The sequence below is a fragment of the Mustela nigripes genome, chromosome 1 (assembly GCF_022355385.1).
Source record: "Mustela nigripes isolate SB6536 chromosome 1, MUSNIG.SB6536, whole genome shotgun sequence".
NCBI lineage: Eukaryota > Metazoa > Chordata > Mammalia > Carnivora > Mustelidae > Mustela > Mustela nigripes.
Window position 1 is genome coordinate 205,693,050 of NC_081557.1, and position 25,669 is coordinate 205,718,718.

Consider the following 25,669-nt stretch of genomic DNA (forward strand, 5'->3'; position numbering starts at 1 on the left):
GGCTGCTGCTTATGGACGGCAGGACCCCAGAACTGTGCCTTGGCCTCCCTGAGCCTCAGTCTCCCCTGCTGTCATATGAGGGAAAGACGACCAGGGTCTGAGAAGATAATGCATGCAGACCCCCGGTCTGGTGCCTGGTAGACGGTCAGCACCCATGATGTGGCCACTCCCAGAGGAGAATGTTCTGGTTTCGTTCCAGGCCCACTGAGACACCACAGGGAAGGCAGTGAGCAGGAGCCCCTGGTGGGCCCAGAACGCAGCGGGCCTCCCGTCCCCAGGCTGTTCCCACAGGGGCCCCCAAGACCACGCTAATGAGCTCACTTGCTGTTCAGCCTCCCAAAGCATGAAGGGGTCCAAACCTCAGACAGAACGCAGGCTTTGGCAATTCCTGCTGTCAGATCAAGGACAAAGAGCGCCCTAGAAACGCTGTCAAAACAGCGTTATTCACTGCTTGGAAGAGGGGGGCCCGCGGCTGCCTGTCACTGCATTCCAGGAGAGGTTCCCGGGCCCCAGGGGCCAAGTGTCCGGCCTGATAATCTCTCACACATAACAACTCAGGGCAATTTGAGAAACTTGGGGGAGAAATAATTTGATTTGCGCAAGATAAAAACATGTATGAATTAGTGCCAATTTACCTTGCAGTAACTGTGGCAGGTTTGCCTCCCGGGCCTGAGAGATCCCCGAGCACCTGGTCCCGCCGGGGACAGATGCACAGCTGCGCTCCGCCACTCTGCCAACCTCTCAGGCCCTGGCTGTTGGGAAATGGCCCCTCCTTGGCCTTTCCCACCTCCTGGGGGCCCTGGGGTGGCCACAGCTGACATCAGTGACAAGGCCAGTGATGGATGAGGCACTCGGGGTGCCAAGTAAGGAACACGGCCCTCCCACAGGTGGCCATGTGGCGGAAGCCAGCCACCCCCCACAGAAGTCCCACAGGCCAGCCGCTAATACTCCAGTTAGTGAGGCGGGCTTCTTCCCTCCGGCCTCGAGGCCATAAACCAGGAAACGAACTCCTTGTGAGACACACGGAGCACGGGAGGGAAAGGAGAGCTCCTTCCACGGGGCTTCTCTGCTGAAGAGACAGGACTGTGGCCCAGTGAGAAGGCCAGTGCATAGTCTGTCCTACAAATGAGGTGAGAAAGGGAAAGGCTAGGAGTGTGTGTGCACGCACGTGTGCAGGTGTGCTCATGTGCTAGAAAGAGCCATTTGGTCGGAAGAACATGTGTGGAAGCCACGTCTCTCCAGGGGCAGTTTGGGCAGAAGAAGGGACCATGGCCATGGCCGGCAACCGGCAAATGGGGGCCCTGAGCCAGCGGGACTCCCGGCTTCCACGCCCTCCACGGCGCTGCCCTCCAGCACTCAGCCCGCACGGGCCTCACTCACGCAGCTTGACCAGACTTGACCACTGACCAGTCTTGAGCACCAGAGTCTCCCCACTGAGGCAGAGAGGCTAGAACATGGCTCAGATGGATCACTGAGTGGCTCCCAAGAGATAGCCCAAGTGTGGGAGGAGAGCCCGGGCACTGGATCGGGCGGGGGAGTGGGGCCAAGGCAGGCAGGGGTGGAGGAAGCATGGGGTAGGGGAGGCTGTGTGGGAGGGGGGCAGCTAGTCAGGGGCTGAGTTAGGACCTGGGGCAGGAGTGGGGAGGCAGAGGAGGTGGGGAGGAAGAAGGGCAAGGGGTAGGAAAGAGGGAGGGAGGGAAGGTGTGGAGGGGGGGGGGGGGGAGGGGGGAGGAGGAGGCAGGAGAGGTGAGGAGGGGGAGGCAGGTGTGCTGGGGAGGGAGAGGCAGGGGTGGTGAGGAGGAGGCCAGAGAGGAGGGGGAGGCAGGGGAGCGGGGAGGGGGAGGAGAGCAGGTGGGGAGGGGAGACAGGTGGTGGGCCTACTGTGTGCTGGGCACATGCCAGTTTGAGGTACTTGGCTCCTGTTTGCACCCTGGAGGAAGCAGGAGCTCAGAGAGGGACCAGCCCGCATCAGGTTGCACAGCTGGGTCACAGGTGCACAGGTGACCTGGGACGGCGAGCCCCGCCTCTCCACCATTTCCTAAGTTCCCGGCAGAGTGGAAAGAGCACCTGGAGGTCCCCCTGGGGTGAGGAGGTCCATGGCTGGGATCAGAGGCAGGAGAAGGTGGGAAGCCCTAAGCTGGGGGCTGTGGGGGAGGAAAGGGGAGCCCCCGCCCTCAAGGTTGGGGGGGGTCCCCATTGTGGGGAGGCTCTTACCAGAACACATGGTCTTTGGTCACTCGCTCCCGCAGAAGCGTCCACTTCTTCCCCAGGTCCGATGACACATAGAGCTTGGCAGAGAGAAGAGAAACAGAAGTCTGGTCATGCCTTGAGGATGAGCCTCTTCTGAGCTGGAGTGACCCCTCCTGGACGATGAATATGCCCCAGGCAGGCCCCACACCCACACCTCTGAGAGGCCAAGGGTCAAGCAGAGGAGCTCCAAGAAGAGCCACTCTTGCCCCCCAGGCCTGCTGGTAGGAACTGAGGGACACTGGCCAGGCAGATCCCCAAGCCAGGCCTGGGCTGGGAATGGTCAGGATCAGCCCCCTGTGCGCTGAGTCCCGAGGCAGGGCTGTGGGAGCCTGGGGGTGGGGGTCTGTGCTTGCCACACCAGTGTCCCTGGGCACAGGGCAGTGTGATGTTAAATAGCCTGTAAAAAGCACCGTGACAGCCTGTCCCTGACCCCTTGCTGCCCGTGCCCACCTTGGAGAGGAGAGCCACAGCTGAGGGAACTCGGTCATGGGTACTGGGATACTGTTGCGTGTTGACAGGCGGGAGTTATGCCTGCAGAGAGCACAGTGTAATGCAGGGACTTGGCCGGTCACTACGCTGGACGCCAGAAACAGATGGAGCATTGTGGGTCCCTCCAGCAATAGAAGCAACCCACCAGGCCAGGCTGAGAGAGGCTGCAGGCCCTCCTGACTTTGCAACATCTCTCATATATGCTGGACCCCGCAGGGCACACGTCCAGCCCTGCGGAGACCTCCGGGCTGCGTGCAGCTGGTAGGATGAGGTCCTTGTGGGGCTGCAGGGCTCCCAGAACACAGGTGCCCCGTCTGCCCCTCCCCTCATCTCCCTCCAGCTGGGCCCTGAGTCAGCCTGGGGGCAAGAACTAATGCTGCCCACCCCCTTCCCTGAGCTGGGTTCTGGGCAGGTCTACAGTCCAAGTCCCAAGGCATCTTTCATTGGTGGTTTTGCCAAATTTCCTTTGCCACCCTCCCTGGCTGGGGGGTGGGGGTGGGTTTGTGGGAACGCTGAAACGTCCCCTCCATTCCTGAGAGCAGCGTAGGCCGTGGGGGTGTTAAGGGATCTGTACGCCCATGAAGCAGGACACATACGGAAATCCTACACAGCCCACACGGAGCCCAGAGACCCAAGCATTCTGTGGCAGAGGCAGGGCTGGGCGGGGACACTCGGTGGCCACTCCCCAGCTGAGAGGACTGCTGTGCTTGGGGACAGAGAAGACCTAGTTCCCCTGAGCCCTGTCTGGCAGGTGCTGTGCTGCCTCAGTTTCCCTGAGAAGATGGTATGTTTTGCAGGGGTGAGTCCGTGGCTTGAGAGATCATGGGGTCCCGTAGCCGTAGCTCACGACGGACTCCACAGTCTGTGCGACCCAGCTGCATGACCCCTCAAAGCTCCCTAAACCTCAGTTCCCCACTTTCCTAAAACAGAGATCCAGATCCTGGCCTTACTGGGATGTGTGGGCTGATCCCAGGCACCATGGCAAAGCGTTTGCACAAATGACATTCCCCTTGAATCCTGTCGCTGTCATGCAGGGATCTCATCGACCCAGGGCTGCTGCCGAGGGCCAACCATGTGAGCATGTGCCGAGCTTGTCCCCTCTCAGACACTCTCATGACATCTCTGTGAATCGGACGCTTTTATCAACCTGTTTTTCAGATCAGGAATGGCAGCTAAGAGCAGCTGAGCAATATGCCCTGGGGTAGTTCACTGGCAGAGGCCAGATTTGAATTCTCCGTGCTTTGAATGCCCCTTCCTTTATTCCTCTGCACTCAAGACGTGTCTGGAATAAATCAGTTAAGCAGAGCAATTTCACGGCCAGACCTCAAGAGGAAGGAAGGCCGAAGGCAGCCACTGGACCTCAGTGTTTCTGTCTGTGAAATGGGTCTAATAAACATGCCAAGAGTCACCAGGATTAGAGCTCCCGACTGCTGGCCTTCAGGGCCAGCAGGACACATGCTCCTCTTCTGACCCAGCTTGTCCTCATCGGGGACCCAAGTGATGGGAGGAAGTGAGGTCATGGTGTTGTCCCTGCTGTTGTTCTCGAAGGAAGGGTTTATGGAATCTCTGAAGGGAAATGGGCTCTTCATGCATCAGCCCTGTGCCGTCCTGGCCTTCAGTGTGGGCAGACATCCCCCATCCCGGAAGCCTGCCCTAGACCTAATGCCAATCCCCCACTAGCTCCCAAGGTCAGGACTCCAGGCCTGTCCTCACCACCCCAGCAAGTCACCGAGTCCAAATGAGCTAATGTCTGCCACCTAACCCACAGCTGCTGTACCCTGAGCCTACTGAGCCACCTGCACCCCTCCTCTGGGTCTCCTGTGGCTTCCTGCACCCCTCCTCTGGGTCTCCTACCCGCAGCCCTCAGCCCTCCCATCCAGCCCTTGCTCCATGAGAGAGCCACCAGGCTCTTTCTGGAACACACACCTGACCACATCATTCTCCTGCATCAGACCTGCCAGGGGATGCCACAGACCTTCCTTGGGATAAAGCCCACACTCCTCGTGTGGGCACTCAGGGCCCCTGGGCTGTCTGGCCCATACAGCCCCCACCTCCCATGCCCCCATCATGCCCCACTCTGGGCTCTTGAGTGATGGTGGTGCTAATACGTCTCATGAGGTCCTTGGAGGATCTGCACCTGCTGTTCAGTCTGGCTGGAATGCCCTTTCTTGTCTTCATTCAGTGTTCAGGACTCCACCAAAAGTCACCTGTTGGTCAGGCCTTGGCCAAGGTCAAAGCTCAGAAGTCCTGGTATTACAGAGCCAGGCTCAGAACCCAGTCCCTCAGGTCAAGAAGCCTGTGTCAGGGCTCAGGGCCCAGGACCCAGAGAGAACTGGGCTGCAATGCCTTCCCTTTGCTATACACTCCACTCTGGCCTGGAGGAGGGGTCCCCAGGGCATGCCCCCTTGTGCCGTCACCCACCTGGCACTGGGGGCCCTGGTGCTTCAGCTCCTTGTCTTCAGGACCCTCCTGCACCCTTCAGTCACTCCCCCTCCACCTCCACCTGGGACCTCCTCCTTGCCACCTGGCTTCTAGTAGATGCCCTACCTTTTAGGCCACAGGTTCAAGTCCCACATTCTGGATTCTTCCACCACCCCTGGCAGACCCCCTTCAGGACTCCTTCTTCCCCACAGCTCTAGAAAGAAGATCCTGTGGAGATCCCACCTCAGTGAGCTATCCTCATCCTAACCACAGCATCCTAACCATGGTGTCCTAGCCACATTGTTCTAATCACAGTATCTTAACCATAGTGTCCTTACCACAGTGTCCTAACCACAGCACCCAACCATGGTATCCTAACCACATTGTTCTAATCACAGTATCTTAACCACAACATCCTAACCATGGCATCCTAATCACAGCATCCTAACCAAGGTGTCCTAATCATGGCATCCTAACCATGGCATACTAACCACGGCATCCTAACCACAATGTTCTAACCACATCATCCTAACCATGGCGTCCTAACCACAGGTTACCATAAGAAGATGCCTCACCTCAAGACACTGCCAGACACTCAACCGCAGCCTCTGGAGAGTCATGTTGCGTGGCCGTGACTCCCGAATTTGTGAGTCCGCGGCAACAGTGAGGGCTTGTCCCTGTTCTTAACATATGCGGGGATTTCCTCTGTTAGGCCACTGTCCCCTGCTGTCAGCAGCACAAAGAAAATGCCCAAGACCATGAGATCTTGCTCCACAAGGAGGCTGAGCGTCTGTGAGCATCGTGGATGCCAGGGTCACCCAAACAAAGCACCAAGAATAGAGCCTAAGCAGCAGAGCCTGACTCTCTCTGTTCTGGTGCTGGGAGTCTGAGACCAAGATGTGGGCAGAGTTGGTTCTCACTGAAGCCTCCCTGTTTGGTGTGTAGATGGCCATGATCCCCCCATGCCCTTATGTGGTCAACCCTCTTGCACATCTGTGTCCTGATGTCTCCTTCTTCTAAGGACACCTGTCATCCCGATCAGGTCCCACCCAGATGACCCATTTTAACTTAAATACCCCTTTAAAAGCCTCATCTCCAAATATGGTTACATCTGAGGTGCTGGGGGAGCGGTATAGATATTTTGGGAGGGGACACAACACAGCACATCCCAGAAGCCAACCTCCTACCCACTCCACCTCTGGTGTCCTCCTCCCACTTCTGCTGCCTGTGTCTCTGGGAGCTTCTCTGGACCCCTAGCCTAACATTGGCTGAGAGAACCCCACCCTCCAACCCCGAGCTCTGTGCTTGGTTTCTCCCCCTTCGTGGAGGTTTTGCTTCCTGCTCCTCTGGCTCAAGCTTCTGTAGCTCACCTCTCTGCAAGCCTAGCCCCAGACTGATCGCCACTGGGTGTGCTGGAGAAACGGACAAATTCAATTCTAGCACCAGGGCTGGCACACTTTTCTGGAAAGGGCCAGGCGGTAAATAACTTTGGCTTTCCAGGCTGTGCAGTCTCTGTTGTCACGACTCCTCTCTGCCCCTGGAGCAGGCAAGCAGCCAGAGACAATACGGAAACGGATGGGCTTGCCTGTGTGCCAGCGAGACCTTAATTTGCAAAGTGGGTGCCAGGCCACCGTCTGCTGATGCCTGCTCCAGGGCACACGATATGAAATTATCACTTTCCTATTTAAAAAGGGCTTTTTGGAAAGTTTTCATGCCCTGGAACGTAAGATCCAGGAGCACAAGGAACTCATCCATTCTTGCTAAGCATGTGGAGTCATGCCGAGTCATGCAGTAGGTGCTTAGTAAATAGCTAATGGCTCAAGCGGCTGGAGGTCCTGAATTTTGGGAAAGGCCTCAGTGGGAGAGCCCAGCAGGAGGTACAGCCTTTCATGGAGGCCAGGTGCTGAGCTAAGAGCTTGTCAGTCTCCATTCACGTAATCCACATGTGCACGCATATAAGACGGGCCTCCATCCCTTTACCCATGAAAGAATGGGAGCTTAGAGAGGTAAGTAAGCTGCTCAAGGTCACACAGTGTTTGCTTGTGGACCTGACCGTGATACCCCTGTGGCTGACCGGTTCCCCCGGGAAAGATGCGAAATCCCCTCTCATCCTTTCTCTGGGCCATCTGAGTGACCAGCCTGGGGCTCCTTCCACCTCAGGTCTTAATTTATCCCTCTACAAATCGGGAGATAACCGCTTCCATCCTCGAATAGTGAGCAATTAAAAATGGGCGTGCAGCCATCCATTTCTGGTAATAAAGCCTTGGCGTTCGTGGACGGCATGACGCCCTGCCACGTGCCCTGAGGATGCCCACCCCGAGACACGGTGCCGCCTTTCCAATTTGCTCTTGTGGGAGGTGATTTTATAATGCACCATCAATTGGAGCAGAAATGGACTATTTCCCACTTAATACAAGACAAACACCAGCAAATAAATAAGAATAAATACACGGGGGACATCCTAGCCACTGCAGCAGACCCCAACCCAGTGGTGTCCCATGTAAAGGCTGACTGACTCCAGGTTGCTCGTCCAGGAAAGCATCAGAGGCCCTCTGACACAGAGACAACACGCTCGGAAGTCAGGGCAAGGGAGAAATGAAGATCAGAGGAAGGTCATTCAAAGACATGCGAGCTGATAGGTCTGCCAATGGACGCTCACGCCAGCTGCTGTGAACCCACACTTCTGTCTGCCCCTTCTTAGGGGAACCCTTGCCGGCCCCCCAGTGCCCCTGCCTGGACAGCTACTCCACTTTGCTTCACGGGTATAAACACAGACCCAGTTTCACGGGGGCTGGAGGATGGTGGGTGCTCGGTTTTCCTGAACTGCTTGTGCAGTCATCTCTGTTGTTCTGAAGTTGTATTAAAAAGTGAACATCTGGGGCACCTGGATGGCTCAGTGATTAAGCCTCTACCTCCGGCTCAGGTCATGATCTCAGGGTCCTGGGATCGAGCCCCACATCACGATCTCCGCTCCACAGGGAGTCTGCTTCCCCTCTCTCTCTGCCTACTTGTGATTTCTCTCTCTGTGTCAAATGAATAAATAAAATCTTAAAAAAAAAAAAAAGTGAACATCTTTCCCAATACATTCGCTATGCCTTTCTTCAAACCCCCTCCTCCAGGAAGGCTTCCCAGATTGGTCATCCTAGGTGTCTTTTCTTCCCTACTAAGGTTCTGGAAGGCAGTCCCAGGCTCAGGTTAACTTCTCACAGTGCTGGGAAACAGAAGGGGTTCTTGATGGGGAAGAGAATAACACTTAACAGTTAGAGGGCTGTGCCTATAAGCAGGTCCCAGGGACGAGCACAGGGAGCCAGGCGAGTCAGTTTGGTGCCGGTGGTCCCCACAGAGTTGGGGTGGGAAGGGGCTGCCCGGCTCTCACATTCCTTTGATCTCAGGACCCCAGTGCAGTTTGCTGAGCCTTGAAAGAAAAACCACGCATCAGGCTCTCTCCCCTCGGCAGGCTGCCCAGGCTCCGAATAAGGAAGCCTCACAGCACCCCAAGCTACAGTGCAGCACCGGGAAGAAACCTAGCCAACTCTCAGACCCAGAACCAGCAATAAGGCTTGCAGCTGGGTGTCACTGAGGTTTGGAGCTGTGTGTTCCTCTGCTTAGCAGACACCTGCCTAACGCACCAAGTCTGTGGGAATGCAGAGCCAGTGTGGTACCACGCACCCATCCACCTCTTGGAAGTCAGAGAGCTTTGAAAACCATACAACCCTAAAAAAAAAAAAAAAAAGACAAAAAAAACCGACCCCCCAAAAAACCAAAAACCCCCAAGGCCCTATTGTCTCTATTACTAATTTCCTCAAATTCTTCATTGCTTTTGTAACTACAACGAAGCCCCTTTTCCTCCCCTTTTTCTTTCCCTTAGAGTCACAGCAAAGAACCGAGGAAAATCACCGAGATTTCAGCTCCATTAATTTTTCAGGGCACCATAAATTAAAGAGCAATTGCAACGCAGTCAATTTCTGCAGGAAAATAAGTCTCTGTGATTGTGCTTTAGTCTAATTACATGGAAGGCTAAGTAGTGCTATTAATACCCAGAAGCACACACTGTCCCAGAAGAAGGCGTCGGGAGCAAAGAGGCGGCCGGTGGGGCTGGAGGAACCCGGGGACGCCAGTCGGTGAGGTCCAGACTATGGTAAGGAGGCCAGGTCCTGCAACGAGCCGTGGCTCAGACCAGCCGAAATCGGCATTGGGAGGCCCTTGACCTGGGGGAACCCTCATGGGAGAAATCCATCATTCACTCACCGATTGATCCAACCGACGGGCACCCCTCCATCGATCCGTCCACCTCCCCCGTCCGTCATCACGCAGCCCCCGTCTGTCACCCACTCACCCTTCCACCCGTGCTCAGCTCCATGTCCATCCAGCCAACAAATAGCCTCAGCCAGGAGCTTGTGAGGAAATGCTGCAGAAACTGGGCAGAGCCCGTGCCCGCAAGGGGCTTACCCAGGAGTGGGTATGCGGGGAGCAGTCCCCACGCCGGCTGCAGTGGCTCCTCCACAAGCCACATGGACACCAGAAGCTGGAAAAGGCCCAGTCCCCCACCCCCACACTGGAGCTTCCAGGGGGAGCGTGTCCCTTGCAGACACCTCGATTTCGATCCAGCGAAACACATTTTGGACTTCTGGTCTCCCAAGCTGTGGGAGACCCCACGTCTGGCCAGCCATGGAGCGCGTGGTGATAGGAACGGATCCTGGTCTCCGTTGCAGCGAGGGCAGGTCCTCGTCCTCCTGTGCTCTCTGCGCCCTGCCTCACCTCCTGCTCAGGCCTCACCCCCTTCTGGGGCCAGCCCCGGGCACCCCTCTCCCTGGGCCTGGAAAGAACCCTCCACCATGTTCTTTCCATCAGCGGGTGGAGGGTCCCTTGGGCTCCTGTGGGGCCCTGGTGACACGGCTCCCAGAGAAAAGGACATGGACTTGGGATCTGAAGGACAAGTCACACCTACTGAAGGTAGAAAAGCATCCCAGGCCAGCAGAAGGGCCCGGCAAGGCCCAGCATGGGAGGGTGTTTGGAATATTCTAGAAGTGGAAGAAGGTCTTATGGCGGTGCACCCGGAGGGGAGGCCGGGGGACAGTCCTAATAATTACCTAGTGTTCTTCAATCCTGTCTCACGTGTTTACCTGTGCCAAGTCCACCTCAGCCTGCTTGGTTCCTACACCCCGAGACCAACGATGGCAGCATCCAGACCCCCTGACCTTGGGTGGAAGGGTTCTGAGGACCCGGTGAGGAGCAGCCTGCATTGCCCCGCGACCTCACCAAAGGAGCAGCTGTGGGTGCCCTGGGGCCCAGACACCAGCTCCACCCCTGTTTACCTTGCCATCCTTGGTGTAGGCCAGGACCTTGTCCTCTTCCTTGGGGTGGAAAATCAGAGTCTCCACCGAGAAGGGGATGAGCTGCTTCTGGAAGGTGGCCCCCTCATCCGTGCTGAGGAACAGACTCTGGTCCCGGTCACTGAGCGAGGAGCTCAGCAGGACGATCTGGAACAGAAAGCAGGGTGGACGTGAGCTCCCGCTCTGCACCTAGCCCCTGCACTCAGCCGAGAGGGCGGGACCGGAACCATGCCCCCTCCTCCCACCCTGCCCCACCCACTCCTGCTAATTAGTCACTCATTAATTCCCTCCACAACTCTGTCCCCCAGCCAGGCACTGTCCACAGGGCGAGGCCGACCACGAGCTGGGGTTTTCTGCCGTGAATAGTCCGTTCTATGGGGGCAGTGTGAGATACATCAGCGCGTCGCACATTGTGGGCCTGACCGGCAGCCTGTGGAGACAAAGCAGGGGGGCTGGGGAGGCTGGGCTGGGGGCTGCGTGCAGAAGCAGAGCACTGGACCAGGTAGGGGGGCGACCCGGGACAGCAGGCGCCAGGTAGGAACTCGGATGTGAGGTGGCCGAGGGGGACGGGACTGGATAGGTAACAGTGTGTCTGGCTCCATGAGGCCTTAGAGGGCACTGTGGTGGGTGGAATGGGGACCCCGGAGAGACACCCCGTCCCTGCGTCCTCACCCTGGTTCCTGTGAAGGTGACCTCACTTAGAAGCGGGGTCTGCACAAGTGGGATCAACTTAAACATCTCAGGATGAGGTTATCCTGGGAACTGGCAGGCAAGGCGCCCATGGAGAGGATGAGGGACAGCCCCGCCACCTGCAGAATTCTCCCATGGGTGGGGGTCCCTCAAGGCCTCTCTTGGCTCTGCCCAGAGGGTCAAGGAATTTGGGGAAGCCGGCCTGTGGCCCTCTCTATGTTTGTCCACTTCCCAAGCATGCAAGTACATGCTCTCCTGGGCTGTGAGGTGCCCTGGGTCTTCCAGAAAGTTCAGGAAAGGCCGACTATGAGTCAGAACAGGTTGGCCCTGCTAACTACACACAGGGGACCAAAGGGACCCTCAGAAAGAGAGAAAAGGGGAAGAGGGAGAGATTTCCCTCCTTCCCCTGAGGCCAGAGAGGGTCGGCCAGTCTGGAGGGTTGGGAAGGCGATGTGGGCTCCTACCACTGTGAGTGGATCCCACCCCCCCAGACCACATGGTCAGCCCCCGGCAGCATGGGTGGACCCCCCCCAGACCACATAGTCAGCCCCCGGGAGCATGGGTGGGCCCAGTCTCTACTTCCACCCTCTTCTGGGAGTCCCAGTTCCCATGATGAAGCTGGGGGTAGTCTTCCTACCCACACACCTCATGGAAAGTTCTGGGCTCCTCACGGCCCCAAGGAGACTGTGACCTCTGTGATAGGGTCTGCAGGCTCCTCTTGGACTGGCCTCCCTCCCTGCCTCCTGCTTGTGAGCTGGCCACAGCCAGTGGGGTCCCCCCACGTACAGCCCTCTCCCCCCAACACCTGTTCCCTCTGTTTCCCCCTCACCCCCGGGGCCCAGTGGAGCCCCCTGATTCAAGGCCACAGGGGACCTGGTATTTGCCCAGCAAAAGCTCACCACCTGTCATGGAGGTAGCCTCTTCTCCCAGGACTGTGGCCCCTTGGGGCCGGAGCCAGGTCTGTGGGGTTTCCTGCTATCCTCCTCCCCACCCCCACCCCTGCAGGGCCTGGGGACTCCACACACTTATTGAATGAATGAATCAATGAATGAATCAATCAATAAATGAATGAACGAACAGATACCATGTGCTGATAGCATAGGGGTCAGGGCACACTCAACCTCAGATAGCCCAGTTCAAATTCCATGTCTGTGTGACCTGAAGCAAGCTGGCTGGCCATTCCCTGCCTCAGTTTCTTTGTCTGTAAAATGGGAGAAATAATATGGTGCCTGGCATTGGGCGATCCTGCAGTTAAAGTCTACTGTGAGTGTTCAAGACCACCACATCCTCACTAGAGCTCAGTGGGGCAGTTATGATCTCTGCTCGGTGGATGGGAAACTGAGGCACAGAGAGGGGAAGCAAACTGCCTCAGGTCACACACCGTGTAGGACAGAGTCAGGGTCTGGAGTTGAGAGGGAGCCCATGCAGGGTGGGGTGCCAGTGGGGCAGGGGGGTGGGACCAGCCCGGCACCGAGATGAGTTCTTCCTTCCCAGGGACAGGGGCTATGGGACACTAAGCCCCCATCATGTGGACGCCCCACTGCGATGGGCTCCCTACACTCCAACATTTCCTCTAGAAGACGATGAAGCACACGGGGCAGAAATCAAGAATTGCACGAGCTCCTGTCTTTACAAACGGTATCTGATGCGCTCTTTCCAGGGGAACCCTGAGGAGTTGTGCAAGCCATAGCTGGTCTCCCCTAGCACAGATCCCGCCCTCGCCCACCAGCCAAGGGGGCCAAAGGAGAAGGGCAGGCAGGGCACTTCCAGAGCCTGCCTCTAGCGGCCGTGCTCTCGGAAGGTGGAGGAGCCTTGTGGGAGGTGTCCCTCGGGGGTGGTTTCCACGCAGGAGAAGTGGAGGGGCCAAGAACGGCCACGTATAATCATCCCGGGAGTGTGGAATGACAAGGGCGCTCACGCACTCACAAAAAGAAGTGGGTGCAAATTTACGAGAGACTATGTATCTCCCAAAGACAAAACGTCAGGAAGCCTATGATAATTTTGCCGATGGTTACTGTATGAGAGTACACATGATCTTATCAGCAGAGGTGCACAGAAATGGGAGTGGAGGGCTCACTGTTCAGCCATCATATAAGAGGAAACGCCACCCCCTTGCGCCCCTGGGATGGACCTTGAGGGAGTCATGCCCAGTGGAAGATAAATGCCCCGAGATCAGGCTTGCAGGTAGACTCTTGTAAACAAAGCAAAGCCTGAGCTCACAGCTCCAGAGAATGGGTGGGTGCCGCAGGGGGTGGGTGGGCGAGGGGTGACGAGTCAGAAGGCCCGCACTGCTGGTTGCCAAGTGAGTAGGTCTCGGGCTGCCGTGGGCCCAGCGTGGTGACACACGGGAGTGTGGGTCTGGATGTGGCTGAGAGAGGGGGTCCTGAACAGTCTCCTCACGGGAAAGCATCGCTGTGACGTCGTGCGGCGGCGGATGGTAACCAGGCGTACAGGGACGATCGCTTCCCCGTAAAGACCGAATCATGATGTCCTACACTCGAAACTAAGGTAATGTTACATGTCAATTACACCTCAATTTTGAAAAAACCAATGAAAGCAACACGAGGACCTTAATAGTGGTTGTTTTTAAGTGGTGGAGTTAGAAGGAGTTTGTTTTCTTATTTTCAATGAACTGGTCTCCTCACCCCTGCACTTACTGACTCATTTATTTACTGTGAACTCATGAATATTTATGTCAGACTTAGAGTTGTAATTCAAGGCTGTTCTGTTATCTCATTGCCCCAAGGCTCCCCCTCTGGCTAGTTGCAGGGGGGTGCGGGGCTTGGGTGGTCTCCTTTGCCACAACACCCAGCTTCTATTTCTAAATGTTGCTCTGTGCTGCACCTGGTCTCCCCGGATAATCGGGAAGAATGAAACAAGTCACCCAGATTTCTCACCCAGCGTCCTGGAGATGGCTGGGTTCACTCAGCATCCGCCCAAACATGTGGCCCAGGCTCTGTGCCCCACCCCAGGGCGGCTGCCCACATGCCTGGCTCCTTGGAGCCATCTGGCCAGGGAAGCCCAAACATCACTCATCAAAACGCTTTCTCATGATGACGATTTCTCAATGTTCTTATGATGCAACGATTGACTTATCCACCTCCCCCAGGAGATTGTGCCTCTTGAGCGCAGGGATGGTGGCCTGACTCCTGTTCTGCTGGCACAGAGCCCAGAGCGCTGTGGGTTAATCCCTGCCTGATGGATACCGACTGAATGCATGCACGGGTGAATGAATAAAGAAGTCCATCTCAACCCTTGATTCCAAGAGGAATTGTTTGTCCACTCTTTTCCTCTGAGAGAACATTCCTAGAGCTATGGCAGAAGTCTGGAGATGGGACGTCATAACAAACCTCATTCACTTCTCCCTATTACCCAGAGCTTCACACATCAGAGAAGACTCATTCATTCACTCATTCATTGCTTCATTCTTCCGTTGGTGCTAAGACCACAGAGTCGAGCAAAGATTCAGGCGTGACCAGGACCTTGTGGCAGCAGAGCCAAGGGGGAAAGGAGAATCCAGGTACGGGGCCCAAAGGAAGGCTTCCTAGAAGAGGTGACCTCCCACCCCAGGTGAGCTTCGAAAAATGGATGGAAATTTGACTGGCAGACCCAGGGGAGGGTGTTTCAGTCAGAGAGGACAGCATGACAGGAGGGTGGGGGTCCCTGACCCGCCTCTCCCCCCACCCCCTGCCTCAGGCTCCAGGTGTCAGCCCCATAGAGCCCTGCTGTGTTTCTCTAGTTCCTAGAGACTGTTCACATCTTGACTGCCCTTCCATGCACGGTTCCCTTGAAGTAGAATGTGCGGTGGGACCAAGACTCCCCCAACCTCATCACAGATAATTCAGATTCAGATCTGACAATTTCAAAATGATACAAAACCTAAGTGTGATGAACTTAAAACAGCTTGTGAAAATGATCAGAGACCCCAATTCTGGGCCGCTTCCACAAAGCTGAATATTTCTCACTTAATTTTGCAGACGCCTCTGGCATGAGTTTATCCTGTTTTTATTCTGGGATGCCCTTCCCTTTTGTATCTGCTTGTCTAACACCTCCTTATCCACTGAGGCTCATTTCAAAGGTCACTGCCTCCAGGCAGCCCTCGTGATAGGAGTCCTCTAGTAAATTTATTCCAATACCTCCTCCGCCCCTCTCTCCAGCATCTCAGGCATTCATCTGCTCCAGCCCAACATTCTTAGTGTTCTCTTTGGGAGTCTGCCTCCCCTCTAGAAAAGCCCTGTGTCTTCGTCAGGGCAATGCCTCCAGCCAGGACTACAAGGCTTGGTCCTGAGCAGGCACCAGGTACCCATAAACAGGTGTTGGTGCCACTCCCACACAGAATCAGGGCTCCTGGGACAGGGTCGCGGCTCCATCACGGCCCTCCTTGATGGCCGAGGCCCCGCCCATGGTGGAACTGCAGTGGAGAAACAAGAACCCGAGGAAGTTGTTCTGGCCAGGGGCCCAGCAATCTGGATTGAGGGCTATTTTGGGCCTCAGAGTGGGACAAGTAAGCCAGGAAAGATTGGGGGATGAGAAAGTGCTGACAAGGAAAGGATTACTAGAGCAAAGAAAACAAATCAATTAGCATAGTGCAGAGCGGAGGCTGGCAGACTGTTCTCCCAAATTGGGAACCAGACTATTTTCAACGGTGTATTTTTACTGTTTACTATTCCGGGCCAGCATATGGTACCTGCACCGGCTTCCGGGGGCCCACAAGGCTGGGTGTTTGGAAATCAGAGGCCATACGTTGGAGAGAAATATGGGACAGGTTCAGAGGACCAGCGGCTCAGAGTGTGAGTCCCAGGACTGCCTATGTAATCCGCGGGGCCCCAAATGCAGGGCTCCTTGCTCAAGAAGAATGAGGAATTCCAACGTGGCAGCAAGCAAGCTTTACAGCAAGCACTAGGTCTGGGTCTAGAGCCTGCCTCCATCATCCCACAGGGATTCTGCTAATAAACTCTGGGACTCTTAGCCCCAGCGGCATGGAGGCTGCTGGAAGCACATTGTGTCTGCCCCACCCGGGGGGAAATCAGCACTTTCTCAAAGTCCCTGGTGAGCCCTGAGCTCCCAGCCAAGGGACATCTGCTCTGGGCTGTAGTTCCGGATGGTTCTCAGCTCTGAGCCCACCAGCTGTGTGACACTGAGCACAGTGGCTGACTCTGCTTTGTTCCCCACTGAGTGACCATGAAATAAGCCACATGCCTCCCACGCCACGTCCTTCCTCTGGGATTCTGTAGCTCATGGCCACCCTCGCAACTACTCTGACGATGCTCCACAGGGTGGGGAAAATACGGATGAGAGCCCCAGGAGTCCAGCTAGACCACAACACAAACATGGGGGACACGCAGAGTGGGGCTTCAGGTCACCGTTACCCCTCTGAGCTGTGAGCTGTGCAGCGTTGGGAAAGCTAGTGTACCTCTCTGGGCTGCTGTTTCCTCATTTGTAAGTAGAGAGGAATCCCCGTTGCAGAGGCGACCAGAGGAATCAATGCACAAAGTGTGTAGCAGACCAGCCTGGTGCCTGGGACACAGCAAGCATCCCGAACATGAGGGAACTCGCCATATGGGACAACTCGAATTACTGTCCCTGCAGGAGGTCACCAAGCCCTGTAGTGAGTCAGGATCACGTTGCTTAGTCAGGTCATCTGTGGTGATGAGAGCAAGGGGAAGTGTACGGCCCCCTGCACTATGAGACCCCAGGACAGACGTGGGCAGAGGGTACAGATGCTGCCCAGTGGAATGACCCCTCTCTCTCCGGTGCATGGGCTGGAGCATGGCCAGAGAGGCCAAGGGCCTGTGGAAGGTCACACTGCCAGCCAGGGTCTGTGGCCTCATCCCTCCCAACATCACCTGCCCGCACCGCTAGCACACAGCATGGCCGGTTTGCTAAGGAAGTAGCAGCACACACTAGGGTTCCTGCAGGAACACACTTGTGATGTCCAGAGAGACCCTGCCACCTTCAAAGGGCTATGAGGACTGATATCCAGAGGTCTGCGGGTCCATCCAGAGCTTTGGGGATGGACTTCTGGCCACGCAAAGGGAGGGGCAGGGGACTTCTGTTCCTCTTCATCCTTCCCTTCTTCCCTTTGTCCCACGGTCTTGGTCCTGTTCTCACAAATCATTAACTGAGTCATTGAGCTGCACATCAGACCTCAGCCGGAAAACAAGCCCCTCAGGATGCCTGCCTCGGGGGACCTCACAGAAGACAGTGGAAGGCTTTTAATGGTGGAGGCAGGGGGCCCTCCCCTAGGCTGGACTGGAATAGATGGGAGACTTTCTGGAAGTTTCTGCAGGAGGTGCACCCCAGGCTCCCAGTGGAGATGGGTCACAGCCACATGCAGAAAGACACTCCAGGGGGACAGGGCTGCCCATGTGCTATCCTGATGCAGGACTCAGGTTTTCTTCTCCACCAGGTCAGGAGACCTATCTGAACCCAGGGGCCAGACTCCTTTCTCTGACCCTCCCCACACGCGCAGGCGCCTCCAGGCCGGCTCCAGGCCGGCTCCCGCCTCCGCTGGCCCTGACTCCTGTTTGGACAAGCCCGCCTGAGCCGTATCCCTGCCGTGGGAACTGCATGTGGCTCTGCCCGCCCCCCCACTCAGGCCGCCAAGCGGCCTTCCCGAGGCCAAAGCTTCCCACAGGTCTCCCAGCCCCTCTCCTCCGACACGGCACTCGCATACGTCACGGCTCTCAGAGCTCCACGTTTAAAAAGGGAAACAAACAGCATCCAGAAACTATTTCTCGCCTCTGCTAGGACTCCTTTTGGATGCGCCACAGATCTCTGATTTCCATTCAGAACCACAGCAAGGGGAGGATTTCTTATTTTAGTCTGCCCTTTACCAAGTTTATCCCTACAAGGGTCCCCACCCCAAGCCCCCCGTCTCCCTGTCATCTGCAGTTACCTATTTAAAACCCAATCACCTGGTCTATTCCTGGCCAGACAGATGCTCCCAGAGAGGGACGCAGAAAACGGCTTTGACGCCAGGAGAGGCAGACAGCGGAGACCAACAAATCCAGCGGCATCCACCCTCCGGTCTTAAATTAGCAGCCGTGCACAGCGTCTCATCCACGCCTGGGTGAGTCATGATGAGCAAAAATAACTCTCCCACCCAGAGCCTCGCTCTTGTGGACGGATGCATCCTGCTGGGATGTTCCGCACGCCCTCGGATCAGCTACCCACAGTCGTCGGAACTCATCACCCCACGACAGTCTCCGTGTGGGCAACCAGGAGCATGGAAGAGGTCACAGGAGACAGAGTCTGACTGCGCGGGGGGTTCTGCCATCTCTGTGTTCCATGACCTTGGGCAAGTCACTCTCCTCAACCTTAAATTGGAGACGGTAATCTCTTCCGTGCTGAGATCCCAAATTAGCTACCGTATTCAAAAGTGCTGGAGTACCCAAAGGCTCATCGTTATTTCTGTGCTTTCTTAAACCAGAAAGATCCATCACTGGAGAAGTCCAGGATAATCTGAATTTACGCAAATGCAAGCCTGCTGAAACCCCTTCAGGGTCACTCCTGAGGGGGACATTCATGACCGTGTCCCATGACCTCACCCGGGTGACCTCACCAGCCCACAGCCCGAGTTCCCACCACCCTGGATGCCCTCCAGTCACTCTATCCCCCGCCCCCCACCACCGCTGCAGCACCTTCACTATCAACTTAAGAATGCTTCCCACTTCGCCCAGACGCCCTTGGCCGTCTTCCCTCCCACTGCAGTGAAGGCTGAGGCCTGGGGCAGACTGGAGGCTGACGTGGAGGCCATGGAGGTCACCCGGGTGAGACAGCCCCGTGATGCCACAGAGAAGGCAGGCTCCAACACACTGCCGAGTCGGGAGTTTAGTGGGTTTGGCACGGAATGAACAGAACAAGGAAATGTGGGAACTCACCCAAGCTCTGGCCCAGCTGCTGGAGAGGAGGGCACAGGAGGAAGAGCTGGCTTAGGGCAGACGGAGGGGTGGCCCATTGGGAACCCCGCATTAGGGCGGCGGGCCCTGAGGGACACTTAGTGGAGGAAGGGGCTTGGGGTGACATCCGGGGAGAGTGCAGCTCCCTGGAAATCTGCACTGGGGACAGGTGTCTGGAAGTCACGTGGGCTGGGGGTTCTGGGGGTGGAGGAGCCCACCTGGGGTTGTGAGAACGATGTAAGTGCTAGCTGCAGGGGTGGGGGGGGGGAGAGAACCAAGAGGAGCCCATGAGGAGGGGGTGAGGCAGCGGGACAGGCCACCCTGGGAGCCAACAGGGAGGACGCCCTCTCCAGTCCCCCAACCCTGCCCCACACCCCTGCCTGCCCACCTCCTGTGGGCCTGCACCCCGGGCCCAGAGTCCAGCCTTTCTTCACTCCGCCCTGCTGGCCCCAGGCCCTTCCTGCTGGGGCTCCCGCTCTGGAGGGCACTTTCCTGACCACAGGGCAGCCCCTCAACTCAGAGACCACCTGCTGGGGGGTGTGGGGGGGCTCTTCCTTCCGCATTTAAACAGGCCCCGATGCCAGCATATCCTATGGTCTTAAAGACAATTATTAACACTCTCGGTAAACATCTGCTTACATTATTTTTTTAACTGCGGTGAAGAGAGTAACACAAAACTCACCCTTTTAACCCTTGGAGCACACGGTTCAGCGGCATTAGACCGAGTCAGGGTGATGTCAGCCATTGGTCCCGGAGCTTTTCCGTCTCCCCGACCAGCTCCCCACACCCTCCTTTCACAGTGCCCCCCCTGCCGTTACTGTCAACCCCTCCCCCCACTAAGATCACACTGTGGGGATCACATCTCTCTTGCTCGATACTGGATCCCAAACCCCCACCTGGGACACCGCAGGTGCTGAGATGATCAGTGCGGAACAGTCTTGACCAAATAACACTGAAGTCTCTTTCTGGAGACATTTCTGGAAAATGTTTAACAGATGAGGGGGGAGGGGTGGCTGAGAGCAGCCCTTCTGAGCCCCCCACCCCGCCTCCGGGGACTGAGCCTTCTGACGCCACAGCCCCATCAGCCGTCAGCCTCCAAGTCCCTGCTCAGATGTCCCAAGGGCTTCCAGACCAGCCCTGACCCCGCGAAATTCTCTGGAACCATTCCACCCGATGTGAGGAGCAAACCCTGGTTCCTTTTTCTCAGGCCAACCCATCGCAGGCCTTACGTCCAGCCCGTCTGGTCAGAAAGGTCATTCGGCTGGTTCAGGTCCAAGCCTTGAGACATCTCAGCCCTTACCTACCAGCATCCAGGGCTTTTGCTAAGACCCCGAAGTGGCTTTGAACTTGGCCCCGACACATGGGTTCTCATTTTTCTGCAACAGCGACGAGATGGGGGATGTGCTTGGCTCCGCTTCACAGAGAACACCCAGAAGCCAAGAGGGGGAAAGGACCCGCTCAGGCCTACACAGGCTGAGAACCGTGACACCGGACTGAGATCCCACACTGGCTGAGGCTAACCACCTCCCCCTGCCTCCAGGTCAACCCTCGAGCTGACGGACATCCAGCGCAATTTAGAAAAACGTCCACACAAACACGATTAATGAATGGATTGTCAGGAAAGGGCTGGTTTGGACTTAATTACCAGCCTGACAATCACTCACGTGCCAGGAAACCTCTCCAAGAGCATTTGTAAATTCAACAGAGAGGTGAACCTTTTCCCTTTGGCCGGAGGCTGACTTGGAACGTCTTGCGTCGATCGATAGTAACTAGATAAGGCAAACATATTTCAGGCCATAAAAAAAAGAGCTCGTCGCCACTGTTTTATATCCTTGATTTATTAATAATCTTGCCCACCGCATTTGTGACATGAGAGGCCCCCATGGCCCCTCCCCCGTAATTATTGATGATCTCTGTTCTCTAAAGGGGCTCACACAGAGTTTTTGGAGTGAGCACAGTCTAATTGTGTTTTGTTTGGCTGTCTGAAGGTATTTTGCAGACAGAGCTAAAAGCCCACTTGCTGGGGTGGAGTGCGGTGGACAGCTAATTCTCCGGAATGACTGGTTCTGGAAGATTGTCTCGTATCAGGACAGCTGTATTAACTATGTACGATTCGATCTGTGAACAGTTTGCTCATTCATCTGCTCCCTGATTGAACAGTGGCAAGCAAGAGGACGTAGGTCAGTCCCTGCTACGTCTCTTCGACGGGGACCCAGCAGCCTCCGGGAGAAAGATGGCGACTTTCGGAAGTAACTGTGGGATCGCTGAAGGCTTTCTCTTCAAACATTTGAGAACAGAGACCAAGGCAGGATTGCCAGCACCGGTCAGGCAGGTGAAAACGTCAAAACAGAGTCAACCAGCAGTCACTCTCCTCCCCTTCCCTGGAGGTGGACGTCTGACATGAATCCATGTCCACACCAGATGGTCAAGGCCACGGTCATCAACACGAGGGCTGTTGACATTCCATGGTCACAGATTCAAGTGGAAAGTCCTCTTTTGGGTGAGGACAGGTCATGACATGCTTGTATGTAGCACGGCTTCAGCACTTACTATATACCAGGCACTACACTAGATGCTCCCTGTATAGCTGGACAGCCCTCCAATGAAGTAGTTACTATCATTACCCCTGTTGGTGGATAAAGCAGGAGTGCCCAGGGAGGGCAGCAACCACACACAGGTGATGAGCTGGAGACAGGCTACCACCAAGGCATCCAGGCTGAACCTTGCACCTGCAGAGATGGGGAAGGGGCACGGAGTGTTCTTCCCGTCACTGTTCACTCAGGTGTCCACAGAACCAATGTCAGCTCATGCTGGGGACCGAGTGGGGGCACTCTCGCTTTCCTTGGGCTTCATGGAGCCCACAGTCTTGTGGTGAGACAATGACCAAAGACATACATGAATGATGAATTATGAACCCTAAAGAGGGCCCAACCATTTAACATTGGGGGCGTTGTCTAGGAGGGCACCCATAAGACCAGAGAGACAGTGAGATGGGCCATGTCTGGCAGGAGGATGAGGAGGCCATGGGGCAGGGAGAGGGCTACAGGTGTAAAGAGGGTGGAGGTAGTAGGACCGGGTGTCCCCTGGGGGTGGCAGCGGGGAGTCTGGAAGAGTCTCTGGCTCTTGCCTGCAGCGCTGGAAGAAAAGCAGTGAACTGAGGGGGCTGGGTGCTTCCTGGTGCTGGACAAGAGCCTGTAGAGACTAACGACTGAGCAGGAATGTGAGGTGATGACCAGAGAGGACACTGCAAGGGAAGCCACGGGCCAGCGGTAGTGTCACTAATTGTCAAAGGTGGGGGACTAGTGTTCCCAGGCATCACAACGGTCAAAGGTGGGGTTCTGGTGTCCCTAAGTACCACTGATGGTCAAAGGTATCCCCAGGTACCCCCAGGTACCATTGATGGTCAAAAATGGGGAACTGGTATTCCCCGTGACGGTCAAAGGTAGGGTCCTGGTGTCCCCGGCTACCTACCACTGATGGTCTGGTGTCCCTGGGCATCACAGATGGTCAGTGGTGGGGCTCTGATGATCAAAGATGGGGTCTTGATGTCCCCGGGCATCACTGACCATCAAAGTAACCCAGGGTTACCACAGACACCTCCTAAGTGGTAAGGAGCTGTACAAACACACAGTGATAACAGGAGAAATGAGTGGTCTCCTCTGTCAATTCCTTCTCATCCTTCCACCGCAAATGAATGATGATTTAATTAAAGTTCTCAGGGAAAGAGCTCTGGAGTAGGTTTCCTGAGGGCTTTCAGCAGTCACGTGGAAACGGTTGTGAACCAAGGCTCTGGTTTCCGGGGAGGACCCTCAGCATAGATGTTTCCAGATGGAGACATATGGACAAGCGGCCAGCATCCAGGTTCCCAAGACCCCACCCCCACGGCACTCAGGGTGGAGGCCTGGCCCTCCCCCCTCCCACAGGCACAGACCTAGGAGAAGTTCAGGGTGGGTAGGTGGAATGAGGCAGGTCCAGCTGCTTCTGTCACTTAAGACAGTAACACCCAGAAATAGATGGCAGGCTAAGGTGCAGAGCTTCAGCTGGTGCCAGCCAGACCTGCATACTTCTGATGTTGGAATTGCTACAGCCGTGTCCCTTGAATGCCTCCAGTGACAAGGGGCTCCCTACCTCACAGATGGCATCAGTATTTTTCTTTATGACAAGCACAACTCTGCAAGGCACAGAAAAAAAAACGGCTTTGGAATCTGGCAGACCTCTGCTGACTTCTGGCTATAAGCATACAGCAGGACGACCTTGACTTAGTTCAGTGGTCTCAGGAGGAGTGGGGACACCATCCACCCTTCTTGCTCCCCTCTCTGGCCTCTCTCTTCAACCAAGCCTCAGGTTGGTAGAAGAGCCTGGCACAGAGCACGGTGGTTCCTGGCTTTCCTCGATGGTGGCTCTGTCCCCTGTGGGAGCCAACCTGGGTGAAGGGCTGTGCCTGGGATAGGACGTGGATATTTCTGGGACCTCCTCAGCCCAGAATGCCATTAAACTCCCACCCTGTCCCTGATTTACTGGCTGTGCCCGTGTGTAGATGTGAGCGTGTGCAGAACTCACCAAGCCTGGTGGGCATCACGGCAATGACGCTGATGGTAGCAGGAACAACAACGAATATAGAAATAACAGTAATAGGAAAACCAGGTGTGGGGGGAGGCACTTACTGAGCCCAGACGCTCTCTGAGTGCGCTGCACACACTCACCCACTGGCTTCTCCCGAGAGGATCTTCTGGGGCTAGGTCCACTTTCCTGAGGGGTGAACACCCTGCCCAGAGCTCCGTCAGCTCGTAGGAGGCCGAGCTGGCGAGGGGAGCCCCTAGAGGACCCCTTTGTTCTGAGAAGCAGGAGAGCCTGGAAGACTGACCTGCCTGCCTGCCCAGGGTAGAGAAGGCAGCATAGCAGTGGGGAAGAGACCCTTGAAGTAGGACCTGTCATCCTGGTCCTTCTGCTTACTGACCCCCAGGCCTGCACTGCTGTGTCTAATCTGTAAGAAGAGAGCAATCAGTCGATCTGCAGGCCGACCTGTGGAAACCAAGACAAACCCAGCCTTGCCAGCAGCATCAAGCCCCTATCACAGACACCAGGCTGGCAGATACCTCTGCCTCGTGACTGACCCTGCGGGGAGTACCAGCCCCCTACCCCATCGGGGCCAGCCACCAACATCTCACAGCAAACCCCTTTCCCAGAAAATTGCCTTCGGCTGACAGGAGCCCCTCACCTGGGAAGTTAAACCCTCCCCTGGTGGTCCCTAGACAGAGCTCCATGAGGAGAAGGGGGAAGGCTGGCCTCCTTGCCTCCAAGGGGGCCACTCTCTTTTGTGCTCCTGAACGTGTTGCCGATCAGACCTAGGTCTGACTCTGCCTGATAGCACGTTCCTCCTCAGCTGCTGCTTCTCTCAGGGTCCTTCTGAGTGTTTATCCTCAGTACAACAGCTGCACCGAATCCCTGCCTCGGGCTCTGCTTCTGGGGAACCTGACCTGAGGCTGCTCCATTTTCTCAAAGCAGCCATCTACCCAGGTAGCCAGAAGGTCCTGAAGAGCAGGGGCTCTGGCAGCCTTGGTCACTCCGTGTCTCCCCAGGGTCTGGCATGTGGCAGGGAGGACTCCATAATCCACACAGTGTACACTGTGGGAAAGGATGAGGACTCCCTGTGAAAACCTGGGTCCACTGCACGCTGGCGTCCGTGCAATGAATCATGCCATGTAATAAAGCAAAACTCTTAGCAAAAACAAGGGCCATTTTCCTCATATTTTTAAGACCAAGGAAAATAATCAATAGTGACGTAGAAAGGGGGCTGATTTTGGCAAGCAGGTGACCCTGTATTGTTCTTCTCCAGCAGGAACAAAACTTTAGGCAGCAGGAGAGGTACCAGGCTTGAGAAATGCCCAGCAGTTCCCCAGCCCAGGATACAGAAGAGGAGGAAGAGGGCCAGGTGCTGGCGGGAGACTCCCACCGAGGCAGCTCTGCTTCCAAAGTAGGAGGAGATGAAGTGTCTGGGCCTGGTTGGGGGAGGGCTGACAAAATCTGAGTGAGGACCCCTTCTTATGGTGCAACATCTTGATGTGTTTTAAGTCACACACACATACACACAGAAGCACACAGATGTGCACACACACACACACACACACACACACACACAATTACGTTCCTAAATGCAGCCCCTATCACAATGTAGTAGGAGACACAAGTTGCAGCCTGACACCTGTTCTTGGTGGAGCCTCCAGACCCCCCTTAGCGGGGAAGGCAGGGCAACCACACCAGATGGTTCCCCATCAGGACTTGGAGCAGGGAGGTCAGTCACCTAGTCCAAATGCCTTACTTTACTGTTGAAGACACTAGTGACCAAGGAGAGAGAGCCACCTCCCCACCTTGCCAAAGTCCACACCCCAGGCTGCCTAACACAAATGCCAGGATGAGAGACCCTCCCCACAGGAAACTTCCTGTCCTGTCCCTGGATAGGGACTGAAGAGGTGGCCAGTCCAGGGCAGGATTTGCAGGCCAGGAGGCTTCCAGGCTATTTGAAGAGAAGTACCTGCTGGGATGGGGCATGACGACGTGAGGTGGCTGGACGAGCGTACTGATCGG

General features: G+C 56.0%; 1 protein-coding gene across 2 annotated transcripts in view; it reads right to left on the minus strand.

The window, feature by feature from the left end:
- Positions 1-25,669, minus strand: part of SORCS2 (sortilin related VPS10 domain containing receptor 2) — a 420,811-nt gene that overhangs the window by 61,654 nt on the left and 333,488 nt on the right. For both annotated transcript variants that reach the window (XM_059380324.1, XM_059380313.1), the window contains exons 4-5: positions 10,476-10,640; positions 2,215-2,288 (exon numbers count right to left, since the gene is read on the minus strand). In XM_059380324.1, coding sequence (XP_059236307.1) covers positions 2,215-2,288; positions 10,476-10,640 — 239 coding nt within the window. The remainder of the gene's footprint in view (positions 1-2,214; positions 2,289-10,475; positions 10,641-25,669) is intronic.